Source organism: Falco naumanni, chromosome 1 (assembly GCF_017639655.2).
Source record: "Falco naumanni isolate bFalNau1 chromosome 1, bFalNau1.pat, whole genome shotgun sequence".
Taxonomy (NCBI): Eukaryota; Metazoa; Chordata; class Aves; order Falconiformes; family Falconidae; genus Falco; species Falco naumanni.
Window position 1 is genome coordinate 116508191 of NC_054054.1, and position 23219 is coordinate 116531409.

The window sequence follows — 23219 nt, forward strand, 5'->3', positions numbered from 1 at the left end:
AAGGTGGACAACCCCTTGGTAGCTGCAGTGTACCTGTCCCTCCCAGTGCCAGATGGGAGAGCAGTGTGGGTAGGGATGGAGAGCAAGTGCCCTCCACTGCATGTGTGTGAATTATGTGTCAACTACACCCCCACACACACGTAGGATATGCTGGCTTACATTTTTCAGGGATGAAAATGTGCTGGTTTCAGTTTTTCTAGGATGAGAGAATTGTGAGTTGCTCATATCCTCGCTGTAATTGCTTTAGCATCCTATGTGCAGATCAAACTCCCAGCAACTGCACGGTGGCTTGGTAGCCAGGCCAGAGCATTGCTTGAAACACATTTTGAACAAAAATTTTGGCCCCTTGGAAAGGGTGTTTTGCAGTGACACAGAAGTAAGGGGCTCTCATGGGTGCCAGGACGGTGGCTGGGTGGCAGGGCAGCCCTGCCAGGCTCACACCGGTGGGCAGCCATCGGCTGGTTCGGCAGCTGGAGTGAGCACAGCCCGGCTCTAAACGCCTGGTTGGATCGTGTTGAAATTCTGTGTCTGTCTTTATTTAGTGCAATGAATCCCAAGGGAGGTGATGCAAGGAACAATTTACTCTCTGATTTACCATAACCCTGGGGAATGATTAATGATAAACCTTTGCGCATACTTGCTGCAAAGCATACTGGAGCCATGACTTGGGGAAACAAGCATCTGGTTTGAGCTCTTGCCGTCCCATTGCAACACGGGGAAGAATGAATCTCAAGTGACCAAAACCGCCATGGAATGTATGTTTTCTTCAGCAGGAGAAGGTGGAGAAAGGGTATCTACCTCGCAATTTGACAGGGGCCACCCTGTGAGACAGATGCTGCGAGGGGACAGTGCAGGAGCAAGCTGTGGGTTCCTAACAGAGACTTGATTCTTTCAACCTTCACTTTTCTTTGCCTGTTGGACTTTTTTCTCCTTTCAGTAGCAGGGAGTCAGGCTTGAGGGGCACAGCCCCTCCTGCCCAGCCCAGCCCAGGCACTGTAATTTTGATATTCCCTTTGTTAGGGCAGGTGGAGACGTCTTGCACAAGGTGCCTGAGCTACTGACTGATCCAACAGCAGCAAAACCAACAGGCAGCAGAGAGGAGCCCTGGGCTGAAGCCCACCTTGCCCTGGGCTGAAGCCCACCTTGCTGGGGCAGCGAGCGCTCGGCAGGGACCACCTGGGGATGTGGGCGTTTGCAGAGCAAATGCTGCGACTGAGAGACTTGGGGAGCTGTACCTGGTGCTTGATGCTGTTGCTTTAAGAGCAGAGAATGAGAGCAGCCTTGGAAAGGTAAACTAAAAAGCAAACCCAAGGAAGCAAATGGTGAAACAGCCCATGTTTCTGGGTGGGTTGTGTGAGTATAAGATTCCCTTTAGCAGTCCAGGGTCTATCAGTTGCGTTACTGTGATGGCAGCTCTATCCACCAGCAGCTCCTCTTATTTGAGCTATGTGCCAGTGTGGCACAGCCTGATTTTAGAGAGAAAACCCTGTTTGTAGCCATCTGCCTTAGCATCCAGACCTGATGTGGTACCCCAAAACAAACATGCTCTCAGGGCACCTTTGCTCTGTGAAGCAAAATCAAATTACTGGCAAACTGGGCTGCAGAAGAACTCACACAACCCACCCAACAAGGCAGATGAGCTACTTGGAAGCTGAGTGTGAATTTTGGACTATATGCCCTACTGTGGGCAGTGCGGCTGGCAGGGGTACCCCAGCAGCTCTGTCCTCCGAGCACTGCCTGTTGGCACATATGTGGTGGGGTTAGTAGCTGCCCAGCTGGGCTCCAGTGGGTTTATAAAGGTTAATATCTCTAATCTACAGACATCAAAAGAGCGATCCACCTACTTATGCAGGGGGCAATGGGAGACCGGCTTTGCTGGTAGCCTTTGGCGCATCGATTGCACGTGATGCCGGTGACACCATCTTTACAGGGACATTGGCCCGTGGTTTGGTTACAGGTTTGGCCGGCGGCGCCCACGGGATGGCAATCGCACTCTGTGGGGGGAACACACAACAAGAGGGTCAGGGGGAGAGGAGAGCAGGCACAGGCGGCCTTGCGACATCGGCGGGGAGCAGGATGAGTGCCGTGGGGTGCCAGCAGCTCTCACAGCACAGCTCCACCTTGTCCGCAGCTGGTGCTGGACCTCCAGCAAATGTCCCGTCCAGCCAGCGACCGCACTGACCTGAAACAGAGGTGGCATTTGGCAGAGGGGGTACGTGTGGCTGTCACTTGGGCACAGGGGGGATAGCACAGAAAGGGGGTGGCCCAGCCACAGCTGGTCCCACTGTGGAGATGGAACTATAGCCAGGACGTCTTGCCCAGGGCAGTGAGTGCTCCACAGGTCCAGGGAGGCAGCATGGGCATCCCTGCACAACGATACCCACGCATGGACACTGCAACAGCCTCATCCCATGGGTGCTGCGATCAAGGGTTTGCAGGACTTGAAGAGGAGGGGAGCAGGCAAGGCAGCATTGCCAGAGGACTCCAGGAGCCACAGCACCCACTGCCCCCACCCCAGCCAGCTTCAATCTCCCTTGGGCTCCCTGGAGCAGTGGCGGGGCTGTAAAGAAGAGGTACAAAATCAAGGAGCATTTCATCACTTCTTCAGCACATGAGATCTCAGGCAGGAAGCAATTGTTGGAAATTCATTTCATGTGCACTACAAAAAAAAAAAAAAAACAAACCACAAACAAACAAAAAACTACCAAAAAACCACCCTCCTTTCAGTGCTCTTGCTCGAGCCCTTCCCTGCTGAGCAGCATCCCTGGCAGCTGGCACCGCAGGCTCAGGAAGGAAATGCCCTTGTGGGATGCAGGCAGGCTGGAGGACCTGCTGTTCCTGGCCAGATGGATGGAGGCTTGACAGCAGAGCTGGGCAGATGTGAAGGGTTTGGCAGGGGATGTAAATACTGCACTTGAAATCATTCACCATCTCATTTCCCACAGTGGGACTTACCGGCGCAGCTGTTTGTAAAAAAAAAAAAAAAAAAAAAAAAAAAAAAAAGGGGGGGAAAAAAATGCATCGGGGCTTGTTATCATCACTGCTCCAAAAGGATTATGGCCTCGCACATTTGTTAACAGCCCTGATTTCTAAAAGCTGCAAGCGCCGTGCCAGACTGTGGTCTGCCCCTGCTGAGCAGTGGCAGGGAAAGGCAGGAAAGCTTTCCTTTTCTTGTGCGGCATCCTCGGGAAGGAGCCAGCCAAAAACCTCCCCGGGGAGCACTGATCCTGCTCTCCTTCTGCCCCTCAGGGGAACTGCCTGCCAGCAAGAGGGTTTGGGGGAACACCTGCCCCACTGCCCAAAATCGGGGGGGGGGGGGGGGGGGGGGGGGGAGCTGGTCTGTGGGTCAGGGCCAGTGCAAGTGTAGCTCCATGGGCTCCAGTGGCTGGGCTTGGCTTTCAAACACCCCCAGATCCCCCAGATTGAGCATATCACTCCCATGAGGGTTTGTGCTTCTTGGCTTGGCTCGCACCCCCTGGCTCTGAGACACCCTAAATCTGCCTCATCTGGGGACACATCCCACCTTCATTTGCATTAGGTGTCCAAGGTTTGGTGTTTGGCTGGAGCTTCCCTCCAACCTGCCCCAGCATCATCCTGCTCCTGCTCCCTGCACCAGCAGATTCCAGTTTGAGCTTTACTGGGCAGCAGGTCCCAGGCTGGTCCCCTTCCCAGCAGGGTTTGTGTGGTGCCTGGAGCCCCCCTGCACTGGGATGTCCTCTTCTCCCTGCACTGGCCATCCCACCCCTGTGCCGCCCACCCCAGAGCATGAACAAACTGCCGCCATCCCTGGCTCAGCGCTGGGTGGGAAGACACCGAGCCTTGCCAAAACCTGATGGTTTTTCACACGGGAGGGGAAAAAACCCAAACAACAAGGCTTTTGCTTCTTTTCTCCTCCTTCCCTAACGCTTCTGATCTGGGGTTTTTGATTAAAAGCCCTCCTCTCCTCCCCTGCCTTGAGCTGCCTGTGGGAACCAGCCGCCTGCAAACCTGCCTGTAGTGGAAAACTTGCTTTTCTATCGAACCCAGTTTTGATTGGAAAAGTTTTAACATTAAATCAGCGTGTCTGGCGACGAGCGCAGAGAGCAGAACGATGTTTAGGTGGGAAAATCTGCACACTGCAGCCCCAGGGGATGGCTTCAATAATGCTGGGGGAGAGGAAATAAAAATACATTAAGCAAGGGCCTGAAGAAGGAACAGGACAGAAAACAGTTAAAGAAGAGCAGAGAGGCAGGAGTTAATACAAAAATAAGCAAATCAGGGAAGGGTTACACAAGAAGAGGCAAAGGGCAGGAGGATGGGGAGGAACATGCCTCATGTTTCAGGCTCCCCTCTGGGGCTGCGCGTGCTGGTTTCAGGCATTGCCTGCAAACCCCCATCCTGTGAGTAATCCTCCCCCATGTGAACGGATTGCACTGGTTTCAGTGGGACCGCTTGGATGAGAGGAGAAAGGCGGGGCGGGAAAGAAAGAGGGAGAGGGGGGAAAAAAGCCTTCGTGAGGAGTAAGATTTACAGAATCAGGCTCTTGGAGGCCAGGCTGCAGAGCACAGAGCGCTCTTTTGGAGACCACATAAATAAATAGCGATGCTGCTGCTTCCTCCCCTCGTGAGGTAATGCCTGAGCACAGCTTGTCCAAAGCTGCCGTGGTTATTTTTACGGCTGTATCTGTCTGAGGTTGTCTGCTCTTCTCCAGGCTGGGCTCTTGCGTGGGCTCTGCAGCACGGCTGTTAGCCGTGTCCGCACGGCACGCGAGGTGTGCCCAAGGTTACAGAGTAGACAAGTGGCAGAGGAGGTAGGAACCACAAACCTCCCATCCAGGACCTTACCAGGAGAAATGCCTGGCTGATTGCTGACATGCCGTGGGGTAAATCCTCTCTGGGTGTAGGGATGTGCTTTCTGCCACTGGTCCCCAGCTCCTGCTTGCAGTACAGGACCCTGTGAGTCTGGGATGACGGCCTTGGGCAGCAGCACCCCAGTTCCTTCAATGCCTGACCCCATTTTGACTTTTCTGTCTTCCAGTAAACTCTCCGAATCAGCAGCAACTCAACCCTCCTGGCATGGAGAGGCAGGAGGTGGTCTAAGGAGAGTCTGCAGATGTACATTTGCAGTCCCTGTCCTGGAGGAACTGAACCAGTGCCAGTAATTAGGGGTAATTAAAGGCAATTTGCAGTTCCCTGGCCAGTGCGAACACTCGCAGCAGCAATTACAGGCTCTTCTTCCCCAGACATGGAGTAGCTGGGCTGCTGGTGGTTAATGCTGATTTTTCCAGTGCAGTTCAGATTCCTTTGGGTTGTAATCCCACACCGAGGAAAGACTGCACTAGAGTGGCAAAGGGGGGTGACTGGTGCAGGCACCCCTTTGGCACCCTCACTGCCTTCCTGATAGGCACCTTTTGGCTCACAAAACATGTTTTCATGCCTGGATTTCTCTGGGTACAAAAGTCTCTCCGTCACCCACCATCGTGCAGAATATCAGCAGTTCCCTGCACTGAGCAAAGCAGAGACCATGAGGCACCAGAGCTGAGAAAACCTCACTGCTCAGAAAATGAGGGTGCCTAGGACATCGTTAGAGATAACAAGGGGGATAACAACTGATTTATCCTCTGTACCCTCATGCCTTGCTTAAAAGCATCTCACCACAGAGAGGAATGTAATGGTGGAGTGAGTGAGATGTGGAAGGAGCAAACAGGAATGATGTTGGTGCAAGAAAATGGTGAGTCTTCAGTTTGTTAGTTCACACAGCATCAGGAGGAAAGGAAATAACTGGGGTGATTTAGTTTTTTCGGAAAATCTTTAAGAAAAAATCTTTGATGAGTGACTGTGGCAGAGATGCCCAGGCATTATTAGTGGAAAATTAAGTTATTTCCTGCTTAAAAGCCTGGCTGTGGAGAGAAAACAAGGAGTGAGAATATATTCTGAGGTTTTGATGGGGAACAAGGGTAGCAATGGGTTTACCCAAAAAAAGGTGATTTTTTTTTGTTTTGCTTTGTTTTCTTATATAGTAACCATGACCTGGAAAGCAGGGAGCTAACAGTGTTTCTAAGTGCCTACATTCAGCTTGGCTAGTCCAGGTGTGAGGAGACAGTGTAGGTCTTCTGTGATACCAACCCAAACTGACCGAAAAGGCAAAGGGATAGCAGGCAAAAACCAGTGTGCGGAAGGATGCATAATCAGGAGGAGGGAACAGGATGGCTCATACACACTGAAGGGTCCCAATTAACTGCAACCACTCCAGGAAAAGATCTAGGAGTCAATGAAACATCTGGCTGATTGCAACGGAGCTCAGAAGAGCAACAAGATGGTAGGTTGTATTATGAAAGGGGTAGAGAGTAACACTGAATATAATATCATGACACTATAGAAATCAATAGTACGTTTTCAGCTGGGAAACCGGAGTGAAAGGCACAGAGGCACCCATCTGAGGGTGGTGGAAAAGATTAGAAATGCCTTGCCAAAAGACAGTGGAGGGATGCCAAGTAATGCACAGCGCCGGGAAGGTCAGACAGGTGCTCCTCTTCACTGGTCCTTAAAATACAGGAACAAAGGGACATTCAGTGCGTTTAAAAGGCAACCTTTTTCAACGATAAAAGGAAATGCTTCTTTGCACTGCACGTAATTAACTCGTAGAACTCATGCTACGAGACACCATGGCAAAGGCCCAACAGGATTAGATAGGCCTATGAATGAGAACATCTGTAGTTACATTAGCTGGGATTAATATATATACAGATATAAGCACTCCAAGCCAGCTACTAACTGCCTGCAGTTAGGAAGAGATTTCCCCTGGGGGCATGCTATTGCAAACCTGTCTGTCATAGAGTTTTATATCTCTGTCTGAAGCTTCTAAGACAAGCCACTATTATATCTATTATATTAGAATCTGCTGAGGCAGCCCATCGCCTGCTCGAGCACAGGCAGCGATGCTTTTTCCAGGCTTCAGCTGAGATATGGCTGGTTGGGGGGTTAAAAATACCTGGAAGCAGATTTTAGGACCTTGTATGAAAGGATGCAAAACACCCTGCGAAAGTGGTTGAACTTGCTGGGATGTCTCTGGCCCACTGACAGTTGACAAATAGCATGACAAAAATGCAAATATTTTTCCACCCCTGAATTTTGGTCAGAGGTATTCCCAGCTGCTAATCTTCCCACACATATGTGTTGAAGGGTAAACAGAGGGATAAATCTCTAGGCTTAGCTCTCATCAAGTGTGACCTTTTATGAGAAGGTACCTGAAAGGACCTGCATTTTTGGAGAATTAGCATCTTCCTGTTCGGCGGGAAGATGTTTCCTTGGGAGGTTTTCAGTATGATCAAAAATCCATTTGACTGAACAACAGAAAAAGGTTTGAATTCATGGGCTATCCGGATTTCCTCTTGTCACACTGTATCTGCAATAACATATGTCTCAGGGCTTCCAGATTTAAAAGGCCAAGCGTGACCGCTTTGTGTTATGCCATGCACCAAGCAGTAAACCAGCAACGCATTAAACTGGGAAAAAACACCTGAATTTTCAATAGTAATTGATGAAGGCTCCTGTATTGAGGAAGAGCCTTCTTCAGGAAATCACACTCAGTGTCGAGTATGAATTTAAGTCCCATGTAACCAATGTGCCTTAGGTACATGTTAATACTTAACCGTGCTTACAAAAGCTTTTCCAGAACCATGGCCAAAACTGCCTCCCTTTGGTTGCTTTCCTTCTTTCCTCCAAAGACTCCAACTGGAGTAAAAAATGCAGCTAAGCAAGATTTCTGCTGGAAAAAAAAATGCACCAAAATCAAGCTTCTTGTTTGGATACTTGGATTCCAACAACAAAGAGCAAAATGTCAAAACAACTCAACCTAAATTTGCCTGTTGCTTCAGTAATGCAGCCCACATCATCCTGAGGCAGTAAACATATTTCACCTGGTATTATGTTTTAGTATTTAGAGGTATGGTTCAGATATTATTACTTAAGCAAGCTTTCTCATCGTGGTAGAGTTAGTTTTTTTTCCTGCTCCACTGTCTTTAGTAACTCGGGTACTTTAAATTCTGGTTCCAGTGAACGCATCTGCCCAGGGAATGTGTGAGAAACTCCTGGGCTGGGGCTGGTAAGGTGACCCCAGCCTTGAAGCTGTCCCAAAGACCTGACCTGGGCAGGCTTTTCTTAGCAGATTTGCTCTGGCTCCTGTCTTTGGGGGAAAAAATTCAAAACAAGTGGCGCTCCATCCTTTGGAGACCTGACCTGGTTATTTGTCCGCGGGCGAGGAGAGTTATGACCTAGTATCTGCACACCTGAGTAGCGTGGGGAGGTTTATGCTGGCTCTGGGGATGGGATCCTGCAGGGATGGGTGAGACCATATTTAATGGCAGAGCATCTCCACCATGGGTGGCATGTCCTGCAGATCCCACAGATTTATGTCACGGGGAAAAGAAACTGCGGTATTTAGTGTGTACCCACCCAGTCTGGCCCCAGCTAGTTTGCTAACCAGAAGCAGAGGTTGAAATGTCTCTGTGTTAACTCTGAATACTAATAATGCCTTTAAATATTAACTGTTAACGGCTTTGCAATGAGATCGTCAGCTTGTCTGCGATATTGTGCACTGGATTTACTTCTCCAAAGGATCGTGTTCACGCACAATGTCCCTCAGCACATTCTCTTGGAGATTTAAAGGTTTCTTGCCAGCAGAAAATGAATTCCCCCTTTTATCAGGCAAAGCCAAATAATCTCTTGGCGTTTCACAGTGTCCCTCCTCCTGTGCCTCTTCTCAGGGCTCTCCCATTTCTTCCTCCTGAACTGGCACTCAGGGAAGCCAAGGGCTTTGGCGCCCTGCAGTTTGGGCCAAATTTCACAGATTAGACCTTGTCTTTGTCTTCTCTGTAACAAGTAACAGACGGGGCCCACAATGCCTCCACTGAGCAAGAGTCGCCGCTAATCCGGAGGGGGCTTTGAACCACAGTAATAAATCCACTTTTTGGGCAGGCACACTATGGGCAAGCATTAGTGATACAGACAATAAGACAATTATGGCAGCACTTTCCAAAATGCTCGAAAATCCTCTTGTTAAAAAATTGTTAAAAATTCCCGTGTCGTCTGGGAGCTCCACCTTTTGGGTGATCGTAGCGGAGCTGGAGAAGCCATGAGGAAGTGTGGTGGGGATGCTGAGACACCCAGGGATGAAGCACTGGGGCTTCCCTCTCCCCTTTTTGCTGGCAGGACTTGGGTTTTGTCATGGAGGATGTCTTCCCTTTTATTTTTCGGTTGAAAAATGCCAAGTCTGCTCAAAGACCCCCAGGGGCAGCTCTGGCCAGGCACGGAGCAGCTTGATGGGGCACAGCCCCTCAGCACTGTGTCCCCATGGCTCTAAGGCAAAAAAACTCAACCTGCTTTCATGGGAGACGTTGCCTGAGAAAGAGTGGGTTGGAAAATACTTTTATTAGGGGTGAGTGGATGGAGGGAAAGCAATCATTTTCACCTCCTGATGCATTTTTAGCCTGGCTCCTGAAGAAATGAGGTTCCAATGAGGTTCCTACAGGCGTATTCTTTCACTAATCATATTTCAATCAAATCTGGCAGTGGAGCAAAAGTCTCAGAGATAATGAGGTTGCCACAAGCCTCACAGAACGAGGCAGCTGGGTAGATGGGGGAGAAACTCTAGAAAAAGCTCGGCAGAGGGGGATCCCTTTGGTGTGCACAGCCCTTACCAGACACTAAAGCATCCACAGTGGGGAGAGCCCCCTAACACCCCACCTGCAATGAGAGCTCCTGGGGCACAGATCCAGGCCACCGATTTGTGATGCTCTGAGAAGTGTACGTTCAACTGGAAAATCTCTCTCTTTCTATCAGAAAAGAGCCTTTTCATTTGAGTACGCCTAAAATCCCAGAAGGGCACATGGGTGAGCGGGGCTGAACTTTGTTTTAGCGCTCAGGATCTAAGACCCTGGTGGACTTTTCACTCTCCAGAACTGATCTGAAGCAGGAAAATCTCTCAACAGTTTGAAAATATTTACGTGGAAAGCAAATTATTCCTTTTCTTTCTCTTGGAGTTATGCGAAGGTCTGGCTGCACAAATGAACTTTTGTTCTTAGTCTGAGACTTGTGATGGAGAACTGGGGTTTAGTCTGGCTTTTTTTAATAGGGTGCGAATTCCCCTCTATTGTGTCGCACTCCGCCGCTTCTGAAAAACCACAGTCCGAACCTGCCCTTCAGGATTGCTTGTGGGTGTATTTCTGCTGAAAAACCAAACCCAAAACACAGTTTTGAAGGTGGTCAGCCCCAAATTCAGCCAGTAAATCTCTCGAGCACCATCATTGCAAGGATGGGATTTTTTTCAGAAGTGCAGAGCTCCTGTCAGGGAGTCGGCAAGTTTTCCCAGTAAGCTAGATTGTCCAAACGTCTGACGTGATTTGGGGCTCAGCTGTGAGCTGTATCTCCCCTCTGCTGGGGGGGAGGCTTCCAGACTGCCGTGGAGAGCTCAAGGTCCTTTGGAGGGTCTCTGGCTGAGCTTCCTCCATCACACGTCTTGGCTCCCTAGAGTCAGCAGAGCATTTTGCCCTGACCTCTGTGATTCCCACACAGTGCTGGAACTTTCTGCCATGGCTTTTATCCTTTCTGCATGCTTTTCCAGCTCATCTGTTCGCGGGGCTGTTCCTCTCTCCCACGCTAAAAGTGATGAAGGTCTCCCATTGCGGCGGAGATGCAGCTCATCTTGTCACATCCTCCTGGGAGGTGGTGCTCTGTGTCTTGGTTTTACTCATTTGGGTGGAAGAAGCAACTGGTGGGTGCTTTTGTGGGAAAGAGTCCACGGGAGCAGGGGACACTGGGCATCACCAGGGCGCCAGCTGCATCTCCCGCAGGAGCGGCTGCTCCTGGCTGGCCGGGGGATGCCAAGCAGACACATCAGAGCCGTGCTCTGGGGTCTGTGCTGCAGGTCAGGCCCCTGCCCAGAGAGATGCTGTCTTGTTTGCATCCAGGGGTCCTCCCAGATGTCTGAAGCTATGTCAGAAGCCCCTTCCTCACCTCCCCTTCCCTAACCCGGATCTGTTTCAAACTTGCCTTTAAATGCAAGTTAGTCTCTACTGATCTGGCAAAGCCTGAAAGATGCTCCCAGAAGAGAGGGGAGCTTTGCTGAAAGGGCCCTGGAATTGCCAGTATAGCCTTTTGGAGGAGAACGGGGGGCTCAGACTAGGAAGCAGCCCCTGCCCTCAGCACTGCTGTGGGGATGGAGTGCACAGTTTGCCCAGCCCAGCAGCCCCAGGAGTCTGAGCCTGCAGGAGAGTCAAATCGTGTAGCAAAACACGCCTGGGTGGGAGCAAGATGTGAAATTACTGACTTCCCCGGAGCCTGAAGACAACTGCAGCTTAAGGAAATTTTTGGCATGGAGGTGACTGTGCTCTGATCTTATCACCAGGCACAGACAGACCTCTCTCTCTCTTTCTTCTTGTTTCCCTCTCATTTATTTGATTTTATTATATTGCGCTTTTTTGGTTAATGATCTTCTACAGCTGATTTCTGGAAACTGTAGCAGACCAGAAACCCTCAGCATGTGCATTTCTTCTGGGATGTGGGTGGCAGAGCCTCCTTGCCCATAGCGATGCCCCTTGGTGCTCTGCCAGCTCCCCCGGGTGGGTTTTCCTACCTCTCTGCTCTCTCCGAGCATCCAGGTTTCAATCCCAGACTGCCTAAAATATATTCCACTGAAAGCAAATATCTTTTTAAATGCTGCTGATTGTGGGAGGTGGCCCTGATCGTAAGCCAGAGAGAGGAGAAAGTCAGCGATGAGCTTCTGGGAAAGCCAGGCAGCAGAATTTTTACCTTCGTCCCAGTTAATTTGCACCAAAATGAAAAACCAGCCCCAACACTGGAGCACTTCCAGGGGCAGATACACAGAGGAGCAGAAAGTACGGCTGCTTCAGATCACCAGTGGCTACAGAGATCAAGCTGGAATGTGATTATCTGGGGTCCCTAAACTTGTCCCCAGTGCATGGTATCACTCCCGTGCACTGGAGGTGGTGGAGCTGTCCTGGGCTGGGGGAAAGGGCTGTGCAAAGCTCCGACATTTGGTTTGTTCCTTGCTGATCAGACTTAATTAGAAAGTCCTCGGAACTGGAAGGCACGCGGGGAAGGGAGAGCAGGATGAAGGCTGGCACACAGAGCCCCATCTAGCTTGAAGCAATTAGAAAGCTGCTGGGTTTGCTGCAGGAATATTCCACTGCTGCGATGCAGCAAACTTCCCACTCTGGCTCACGCAGAAATGGCTGCTCATGTGTCATTAAAACCATGGATGTTTAAAAGCTAGCATGGCCAGGTAGACATCTTGCATTGAGCTCAAGGCTTCATTTAAAAAAAGAAATTACTCCTTTTCCATGTTTTCACACTACAAACTCCAAACAATTTAAGAGTTTCTGTAATAGTCATGTCCTTTCTTTGTTTTGGGACCCTTCCAGCCCAAGTGGGTGACTGGTGCAGCTATGCCTGGGGTCCTGGAGGTGTCCTGGAGGTGGTGGCACTTGGTGGCAGTGGCACTCATGCCTCCTGTGCTGCCCCAGGACACTTCCACACAGCAACTTGTGTGCGTGGGACAGCCTAAAGCTGCATTTCTATAAACTTTCTCCGACTGGTTTGTGTGTGCCTGGGGGTTGTTGATGACAAGTTTTAGATGTAGAAACCATAAATCAGTGCTCAGCACTTGGAATAATATCGATCTAAAGAATTATGGGACCTTGGGGAAGGGGGTGACTAAGGCATAGCCACTAACAAATGCAGTACAGAAATAGAGCTAGAAAATTGTTCTTGCAGCAGTGGAAGAGCATGCCCTATGAAGAAAATAAAGTCTGTGCTTGGCAGATCAATGCCTTGAAAGTCTGGACTTTCTCCAGTGATGTGATTTCTCAGAGGTGACCAAGTCTGGATAAAAGAATCCAATCCAAGCCCTGCCAGCACTACAAGTTGGCTCATCTCTCATCTAAACGGTAGCTCCAGCTGGTCTCCGAAGAGGAAGAAAATGAAGGGAAGGAAGTTTGATGATTAAGGACAACTCCCTGGAGGGAATTAATAGAAAGTATGACCTTGGACTTTGCCTTGTGAAACCACAAATGAGCTGGACTAGAGATTGGCATCAAAATGAAGTTGCCCTGGGGAGAGGAGCATGTCTTTTAGGATGCAATTCACTTCCTCCTAAGGTGGACACCAAGGGTAGGTCTCCTGCACCAATGATGGACACCAAGGGTAGATTTCCTGCACTGATGCCCAGCAGCAATGGGGTCCCTGCAGTGATAGAAGGGAGCCTGTGGGAACTGGTACTCACTGCAGGTGAGGAAAGGCTGGGGACAGGAGCCCTGTCAGGAGCCACCACTGGTGGTCCTGATGCCCCAGAGAGCCCTGGTTTAGGGCATTCAGCCAGACCATCCCCCTGTCTTCAGGATGTGTTAGTTGTGAGCTTGCCTACCCCCTACCTTGCTGTGGATTTGGGGACCGTGGTAGCAGGGGACATCTGCGAGGCTGGAGGGATGCTGACCACAACTGAAACCTGCAGAGATGTGCCATGGACAGGCTGATCTTTCTGTCCTACGCTGGGACATGGCCCATTGGATACCAGCAGTGGGACACCAGTATGCTGGTGGCAGCGAGCCTGTCCTCAGACCCTGATATCTAACGTGGGGTTTACCCCAGCTGCCTCCTGCACCCCAACTTCTCCGTGGGGCTGCAGGCAGCAAGGGAGGTTACATCTCCCCTGGCTTCAGCCTTGTGGAAATGAGTTCTCTGCTCTAAGCTGGTCATGCAGCTCCCTCTATAGTCAGTGGAGAGAGACGGGGGACTCATCCCACTGTCCCCGTCACTAGTGACTCTGCTCTTCAGGCAGCACAAGGAGCCAAAGGGGTTCAGCTGTGTCAGTTATATCCCCCCCACCCCAAAAGCCTGCAGCTGGGTGGGAAAAACCCCTGCATCTACACCCATGAAATCAGGGACTGGAGGCTGAGCCCCTGGGGACAGCACTCACCCTCTCTGCTTGAACCCAAACTGTCTCCAAAAAGCAAATGGCAAACACTTGAGCCTTTGCAGTACAAGCCAGTACAGGCAGGTAGGCTGGGAGGGATCCTTTTTTATTATTTTTTTTCCCCATAAGCCATTAAATAATCCTCCAACGCAGATGGAGAAGTCTGCCAGGCTCGCATGGGCTGCAGCAGTGCCGCGGCGGCAGGTGATCCTTATTTTTTACCAAAGCATTGAATCCTAATGAATGTGACCAGATCCGTGTGCCAAATCCTGCCCCTCCACAAGGGGTTTACCCTGGCAGCCTCAGCACAAGTGCATTCATAACACGTATCATTTGTCATCTTTTCATCAAAAAGTGTGTAAATCCTTCCCCCGAAGTGCAGAGCTGTTTTACAGCCAGGCTATAAAATCCTGCAGAGTCTCTGTTCCAATAGAATTACATTAGTGCCAATAATCTGGCAAATATCAGGAGTGAATTTAATCAAAAGAACTAACACCAGGGCTCTGATTTACAGCAGCTCACGACAGAGTGGAGCGGTCAGAGGTTTTCAGGACCCAGATGTGGAATTTCACTTGCAACATCATTTGGAGCAGAGGGAAAGCAGAAGGAATGGGAAGCAGGGCTTCAGCATTTTGGGAACTCTTCACGCTCTTACAAAAATCAGTGAGAAAAGAGGAACAATTCACCCCTGTTCTGAATTTTAAAAGATGAACATATGACATTTCTGATATCTGGGGTTTTGTTGTTTCTCAGGGCAGCCCACACACCTCAGGGGTGTGCGCAGGACCAGGGGTTTGATGGATGCGCCGGAGCAAAGGGCACCCTACCCTGGCACCCGCTGGGCGAGCCCATCCAGCCCCGTGGCACAGGACCAGCACCACCACTCATCCTCCAGTGCGAAGAGTCCCTGTCTGGGGCCACGCAGAGATCAGTTACGTGGTCTGACCTCAAAATGCCGGGGGAGCCCAAGCCCTTGCTTGAGTAACTGGTGTCCCTGGGTTCGCCTGACCACCCACCCACAGCAGTCACAGCCCTTCAGCTCCCAGCTCCTGCCTGGCAGGCTCTGGCACGCACCCCATGTTGCCACTTCATGCAATATCTCTGCTCCATCTGTCATCAATTCCTTTGCATGTGGTTTGCAGACTTCATGCCATGCTCTGCCTGTTGCATGGCTCTGCAACAGGGCATCTCTGATCACCAACAAATGTTTTGCTTTTATCGTTTTTCTGAGGAAATAACTGGAAGCAAATGCACAGGTAAGGGACGTGGCATGGCTGCGTCACTGCTAACCATCAGGGTAAAAGTCATCTTTAAAGTCCAACTTCTTATGCCTTCACCTGTGCTGCTAAGACAACTTCAGATTGTTAAAAAAAAATCTTTTAATTGAAAATCACTATAGGTTTGACTGTTAGAAAACCAACCAGCCCTCTGCCAGGGCAGGAGGACACTGCCCAGCTCCACTTTCAGCTCACCTTTTGCTGCCTGAGACTCACACCATGCCCTGCAACACGTGCAAAAGTTTGGGGCATTTTTGTTTTTCTCCACATTAAAAAAAAAAAAAGTAGACATTGTGCAAACATTCCTGCAATGTGTTGTCTTTACATAAATACCAAAACCAACCATTTAACACAATGCAACTCATGCCTCTATGGTTTTCTGATGTTAGATGCATTATGACTTGAGGTACATAACCCAGCACACAGGATGGAGTGAGAGATGAGAAACACAAGTGAGAGGAAAGGTAGTTTAGCTGGATGTGTCTGTTAGGGTGGATTAATGAAGTTGAATTAATAAAAAATTCTCTTCAGCAGCTCTTTCACGGACCATTTGCTGTGAGTTCGCCTGAGCTGACGCACGCTTGCCAGGGTGGTTGAGCGTGCTGCATGCTTCCTTGGCAGCTCTATCAGCTCACAAGGCACCGGTGCTCTGTTCTATACATTTGTTTAAATGTGTTACATGTAGGACATGAATGGAGCAAGATGATGGTTGAAAGAATCAAGTCTTATAGAGCAAACACAATCCACTGGGTGAGATGAGACGTCAGGCAGTTGTGAGGGAGATGGCAGATGCTACAGGATGGTTAATTCCTTAATTCTAAACACATTCGGCCGAGATGAGACTCTGGGAGAGCTTTGCCCATCGGCAGATGGCTTGGTGAGATGATAAATTAATATTGTTATCAGTGGCGAAATGAGTGAAGTTGTTAGATGGTAGGGTTTGTTTTTTAAAAATGCCTGTTTTCCACAATTATTTCAGAACAGTCCCTGACTCAGGGAAGAAAAATAGAGGGAACACAAAATCCCCTGTGTCATAAACAGAGCTCAGGAAAACGAGGTTTCAAAGGAATGCCTTTGCAGTAGGAAACTTCATTTTGCCTGCTTTTGTATAGGTCGATGGATTACGCCAACAATAAACCATTCCAACTACTGTGAAATTGTGCTAATAGCCTGCGAGTTGGGGAGCTGTTCATGCACCAGCATATTTATTACATACCTTTGTATCTGTTAGCTCCAATAGCCACATTTTTGTTATAAGCCATGGGGGGTTGGAGAAGCATTTAAATTTGGCGATCTCAAATTTCAACAGCAGGAGCAGTTGGAGAAGGCAGAGGGATGAGAAAAGGACAATTGCAAAGAGCATTTAATGGAGCAAATGATGCATCGACTGGGAACTTCAGCCTTCCAAGGTGGTGGAGTGCTTCGCCAAGGCCAGCACACATCTTCCTGAGTGCTTGCTTGGGGAAACCGAGGCACAGCATGGCTCTGAGGTGTCCTCCCCGTAGGTACCACCCGCCACCCATCTGGGCTTTTTGGGTAAGACCAGTGTGCTGTCAGCCATGGGGAGGTTAGCCAGGGTGAGGGGCCAGGGCACAGCGAGGATAAATGGGCAGCAGAGGGGGAGCAGGGGTTGCCTGGCCGGGGAAGAGAGCTGGGAAAAGTAGGAGTGAGGAAGGTCCTGGGAAATGCCGGGGTCAATGAGACAGAGAGGGTTAAGCATGGACATCACTGCCAACACAGGGCAGGCACTGCCTTTTCCTTGGATGGAAAAGCTGGGGATGGACTGTGGACAGAGTCCGTCCTACCCTCCAGCCCAGCATCCCCTCCCTGCTCCCTGTGCCTATCCCAGAGGACTGGAATCCCTATGGATGCACAGTGACCCCACGGCTGGGAAAGATCTCTCTTCTCCTCCAAATCCCACCAGATCCCCAGGAGCCCTCATGCTGAGGAGGCAGCTGGGATAAGCCAGAGCCCTGGGAAGGAGTTAACTATGCTTGGGGAGGGGTGGGAATTCCTCCCACTGCCCTGGCACTCCAAAACCCTTTCTGGGGAGCAGGAAGGTAAAGGAGAACCAGGCTCTGGCCACCAGAAAATGCCTCTGCGAGCCCACCACTGCCTGGGGGTGACGGGTGCCAGCCTGCATCGCTGCCTGGCCCTGCTTGAGGAGAGCCCATGCCTTCACAATTTCCTTTTGTTTGCCTCAACCTAACGTGCTGTTACTTCAGCTGCGACCCGGCCGTGAAAGCAGAAATATGAACTTTATTACGACACATATCCGCCGGGACCGGGGGGCAAGGCGCGGCCGCGCGCGGCAGGCAGCCTGCTGCCGGAGCGGGGGTCCTGTTGGGATGCTGGTGTTGGGGAGGGCATGGACGTGGCTCAGCCCCCCTGCACCCCTGCATTCTGGCACCTCGGACCCCCAAAACAGCAGCTGCTCTCCACCCCCCAGAACCACGGGTTGGGTTCACATCCCACCAGCCCGCACATCGGCTGAAGCTGTAGCTTGTTAGCAGCCCCAGTGCAGGGTGGGTCGAAAATGTCTCATTTAAATAGTTTTTACAAGGTGAAAAAAGGGGGAGTAGGGCTGTCTAAAGAAGCAATTTCTTTTTCTGCTTTGGAAAAGAGTGTCTGTTTTCAGTGGAAAGAAAAAAAAAAACAACCCCACCATGAAGAAGCGTTTTCATTAAAAATCTGAAAATGCTGAAGACCCAAAGCTTTCCAGCCAAAAATACCCAGCCCAAGCCAAAAAGCTTTTCGTTTCTTGTTGAAACGGGTCTTTAGAGAGCAAAGAGCAGTAGCTTTCTGTTGGAAACCCCAGCATCTTCTAATCTGGCTTTTGAATGTTTGCTTGATTCCTTTAGCTGTGTCTCAGGTTCAGGATTTACATGTCTTCCAGCAGACAGCTGAGAGTTAAAAAGTTCGTTTGCAGGGTTTGCTCTTATGCTCCCGCCCCAGCTGAAGCCTCACTCGCCTTCGCATCTACTGCAGGAGAAGAGGAAACCTCAAAAAACTCCACTGGCTGAGCTCAAAATAAAATTGTTTCCCATTTTACCGTTCTCACCTCATCCTGAGGAGGGAACTGTTTTGTGTGTGGGTTAAGCAGGGTGGGGGTGGAGGGTGGGAACAGGAGGCACGGGCTTGGAGGAGGCTGATTTACAGATGCTGCATCTAACCCCATACCTGAGGTTTTCTGCAGCTCTGCCTTTACATGTGTGATGACCAAGTTAGCTCTGGCTGTCAAAGCAGAGGAATTGTGGTTTGTAGGTGATAAAACCTGGAATAATTTGAAGTCGTCCTCAGCAGCGAGGACTTTTTGTATTTCAGTGACCTTGTCCTCACCAGGAGGGTGGGAAGACCAGGGAGAGGTGACAGCAGGGGATGTGGGGGCAAGAAAAGTAATTTCAGGGGCTTGGTTTGGGAGAGAGAGAGGGGCAGGAGGACTTTGGTGAGAGCAAGAGCTGTGGAAGCAGGAGTGGCTGGAAGCGGTCGGAGAAGAAGGAGCGGTGTGGTCCCGGCTGTCCCACCCCGACCCGGTACCTTTGCAGGCCTTGCGGTGGGAGATGGGCTTGCTGAGGTCCCGGTAGAAGCCCTCCTTGCAGTAGTGGCAGTGCCGCCCGGCAGTGTTGTGCCGGCAGTTCAGGCAGACCCCGCCGCTCTTGCGTCCCGACAGCTTGTAGAGCTCCATGTTGAAGCGGCACCGCCGGGCGTGCAGGTTGCAGTTGCAGGCTGCGGGAGGCGAAGAACAGAGACCGTCAGCATCTGCGCTGGCCATGGAGGTGCCAACCCTGGAGGAGCCTGTGTGCGTGGGGGTGGGCACCCTCGAGGTCCTGCCTGGGATGCCCCACCACAGCAGCAGTGTCACAGGATGGGATGCTCTGGTGGCACCTCTGGCTATGGAAAGCCAACTGCTAACCCACCTCCCTTCTCGGCCAGTGCTATGTGGTGAGTCCAGCTTTTGGGAGGGGAAACTGAGGTCACTGAGACCTCATTTCACCATTGTGACTTGCAGCAAATATGCCTTTTGCCTCCCCTGACTTCATGCGAATTAAAAGCTGGGTGCAGGCAGGGCTGCAAGAGCAGGAAGCCCATCCATGGCAGGGAAACAGCAACACACAACCCCCCCAGCTGCTCCTCCAGCTTTGTCACAAGTGCTTTGCCCCTCATCTGCTCTCACATTGCTCAGTACAAAGCACACACACCACCACCACCCCCGCTGCTGCAAAATCCCCTGCCTCCCAGCACCCCAGGAGCCCCCTCTGCCTGCTCCTGGGAGCAAGGAGGTTTCCAACATCACCTGCTCAACCTTCCCACTCTCACCAGTCCCGACACACGTGTTGGAGCTCCAAATACTGTTTCAAGACCTTCCTAGCTAGCTTCTTCCTCGGCTTTCCCTCCCCATGCTTGGTACTCGGCGCACAAGGTTCAGTTGCACGCCTGCAGCCGTGGACATGCCGATGAAACCTCCCCTCTCCCACGGATCTCCCACCCCACCACCGGGACAGGATCAACCTGATGCCTGGTGGGGCACATACCAAAAAGTCCCCCTCTGCTTTGGTTGCGTGTGCTGGGACTGAAGCTGCCGGGAGATGTCCAATTTCTCCACCATATGCAGCCTAATGTCAACACGGGGACTATTTTAACAGGGGGCCTGTGCAAAGGACAACTTCAGGACTTCAAAAGCTCAGCCCTCGCCTGCCTCTCCCCAGAGCTGCCACAGGAACATCAAGAAGCTGTTGCTGGGGCTCTGTGCTTTGCTGAGAATTTTATAGCTTGTTTTCTTTTCCCTTTGCTTTTATTTGCTCTTCACCCCCGAACAATGCATCTGTGCAATGCCAGCCCGCAGCTGGGCCTCTCGGCTCGGCATGAAGGTGTCACGGCTCTGGGCTTGTCACCTTCCTTTAGAGCACAGACATCTTAATCTCTCATTCCTTCCTGTTTACCTTATGGTGCTTGCCCAAGACAAAGACATGCTATATTTGCTTAATTATCAAATTTCAGCCCAGAAAATTACAGTGCAGTTCCGGATTATTTATTAGGAACAATCCCCAGCTAACCCACGGCATGAAAGCAAAGGAGAGAGCAAAATCCTTCGGACGGGTCCGACCAGCAGGATGGAGACTGCTCTCTCCATGCTCTGCAATCAGGATTCCTCTGGCTGGCATGGTGAGGCCCCAACCTCACGTCCCCATCAAATGCTGGCAGAGCAGGAGAAACAACCACCAACACACTAATGGCATGAAGAGTGGTCTGACAGCAGTTTGCTGGCTGTGGGAAAGTGAGATTCCTGACACCGAGCGGGGCCTCTCCTTAGATGATCCCACCAGCCTGTGGGTGCATTTGTCATGTCCCAAAACAGGAGGGACCATCAAGGAGAGCAGAGACACAGCTCCTGCATGCGGAGGGAATTGCTGCTTTTTAGATCTGGCTGGTCCTGCAGACACATTTGCAAGCGCACTTAGACAGCCTGTTTGCATCTAAAAGCAGCACAGGAGCATACGGTGAAGGCACTGGGTGCTTTCTGCATCTCCCCCTTGCAGGTTTTTCCCTTCTGCCTTAACCTCAGGAAGAGAACTTTGTGCTTTGCTAGCCACTGTGGCATTCTTTCCTCTCGGCATGCTGCGCGGCCACGATGGCTCTGCCGCAGCCGGTGCTGTACATGTAGAGGTGACTCTTGCCCTGCAGAGCTCATGAGTTAAACTTTCGGGATGGAGGTGAGATTTTTAGAGTCCTGATCTTTGTTTTACAGATTGGTGAGCAAGATGTTGAGGTTAAACCCTTTTCCTGGCCATGCAGGTGCAGGGCTGAGGGCTGGTTCCTCCACTCAGGGCAGATGGACCTGCGGAGGGGTGCACCAGGGCTGCAGCATGAAGGATGCGTTCTTGGCTGTAGCTCACCACGCAGGCAGCACCTGTATCAACGGCACAGCCTCAGGACTCAGCTCAAGCAGAGGAAAAAAGGATTTAAGTCCCTCAGTCTGAGGGTTGTCGTCCTGACTGTAGCCTGTGACCACGCAGGCACATCTCCACCGCTCAAAACCTCGAGGCTCACCAGCCACTCTGCCTTTGGTGCTACAAACCACAAGATTTCAGTCCCTGGTGACAAACGTGAAGAGGCATTTCTCCAGGGGGTGGCATGGCCTCAGAGAAGACCTAGTTCTTCCTGGAATCTGCCAGAAAGGCATGTTTTCCGAAAAGCATGAAAGCTCACCTCCTCTTAAAACTGGACTTGGTACTCACATATGTTGCAAGATTGCATTGGCAAATTCCTTTTTAAAATTCAAAGCTGAGCCCACCCGAAGAGTGAGCGAAAATCCTCACATTTCTTTGGGTTGCTTGATAGCAGAAATGTTTTTGCAAAGCCAGGAAAGCAGAACTCCTGGGATTTTCTCAAGATCTTTGCAAATATTTCCGCTGGTCCCACCGAGGCAGAGCTGCATGGGAATGTGAAGGACTGAGCGTGCAGAGCTGCTTGCAGCCCTGCTCCCAGGATCGGTTTTGCATTGATCTTCCAGGAATGGGAAAATCCAGTGGCTGGAGAAGGGAAGAAGCTGCAAAGAGCTCCCCAGAACAACCATCCCTGTCCTCATCCAGAGCAAACAACCTTAAAATTGTGTATGCCTCAGGGTATAAACCCTCCCGGGAGGGGGTGAACGAGCTGGGTGAAGGTGTGGGCTGGCTGAGCCCCTCTCCATGCTCAGTGTCCCTGCACTTGGCCTCCCTGCCAGCTCCCCACAAGCACTGCAAGCAGCCAGGGCACAACAGCCACCCTTCCCCCATGAAGTCTTTTGGCTCTGACAGCTTAGCCTTGGCTCTGTCCCCACCTTTCCCTACACTCTTAGGTCACCGAGTACATCCACTGGGCACTGACTGCCTCCTAACCCCATGCACACGGGTGTTTTTCAACCATCCACTCACTCCTGATCCACCTGTTTGTGCAGACAGAAGAAGCCAAACTGACCCAAGGGTTTTAATTGAAATTACTGTCTCCTGTGCTCACCTAGAGTGCCTGGGTCCTGAGTGGCCAGTGCTGTGCACCACTGGCCACCAACCAGGGCTAGCTGGCAGCTCTGTCTGTAACCTGATGTGTTTGGAGATGTTTAACTGGAGACACTTGGCCTGACTGAAGGAAAATAGCCATCCTTTTTTTTTTTTTCTGACAGTACTGCACAGGGATGGAAGAATTTGGGCAATGCAATACATGACCCATCTAGGCGCCAGAAAGTCCTTGCTGGAGACAAGGCTGGGACATGTTGTGATGGGATACATCGCGCTGGTGCTATAGAAAACCGGCAGTGGGGGCTGGGAGCTGCAGCGTGCAGCAGTGCCTGGGTACGATGCTGTCACTGTGAGCCAGCCCCTAGGACTGAGTGGGACCGAGCAGCAGATCATGGTGCTTTTGGACCCCAGCTCCGAATCTGTGCGTGATCCCCGGGTGCCGCAGGCAGGGCGTGCAGCTCACCCGGCCGCATTTTCCCTGGACAGAGGCGCTCAGGAAACACAGCTCCCGCCCAACCTCTCCCTCGGCCGATGGTTAATCCCCTGCTGTGCTAAAGCATTTTGCCTTGTTCCTAACATGAATTGGCCTGGCTTTAATTTCCAGCCAGTGCTTCTTGGTTTGAATTTCCCTGCCACAGTAAGTGGCTCTTTAGCAGCCCATCTTTTCTTTCTATGAACGCCTTCACTGGCTGTAATAAAAATCAACTCCCGACTATCGGCATCACCTACAGTCCCCATGCCTTGCTTTCCACGTGGTGGAGAAGACACCCCTGCACGGGTTGCAGATCCAGCCATAGGCAAAACATGTGCCAGGTGCTGAGATCTCCCCGATGAAAGGTTTTGGCTCAAGTTGCTCGACTAAGCTCGGTGTTGCTGCCTCCTCCTCTCTTCTTTCTCTTATTTTGTCAAGGACCTCACAAGCCTTTTGTTCGCTGACTTTATTGTGCACAGATGTAGAGAGCTTCATCAAACAGCCTTT

At 50.9% G+C, this 23219-nt stretch overlaps 1 protein-coding gene and 1 long non-coding RNA gene across 2 annotated transcripts in view; one reads left to right on the plus strand and one right to left on the minus strand.

The window, feature by feature from the left end:
• Positions 1 to 23219, minus strand: part of NTN1 (netrin 1) — a 103137-nt gene that overhangs the window by 29764 nt on the left and 50154 nt on the right. The window contains exons 2-3 of the mRNA XM_040580432.1: positions 18783 to 18971; positions 1845 to 1994 (exon numbers count right to left, since the gene is read on the minus strand). Coding sequence (XP_040436366.1) covers positions 1845 to 1994; positions 18783 to 18971 — 339 coding nt within the window. The remainder of the gene's footprint in view (positions 1 to 1844; positions 1995 to 18782; positions 18972 to 23219) is intronic.
• Positions 2007 to 15600, plus strand: LOC121081413. Its single transcript, XR_005825687.1, has 2 exons — positions 2007 to 4379; positions 5017 to 15600. It is a non-coding gene; the product is annotated as an uncharacterized LOC121081413 (long non-coding RNA).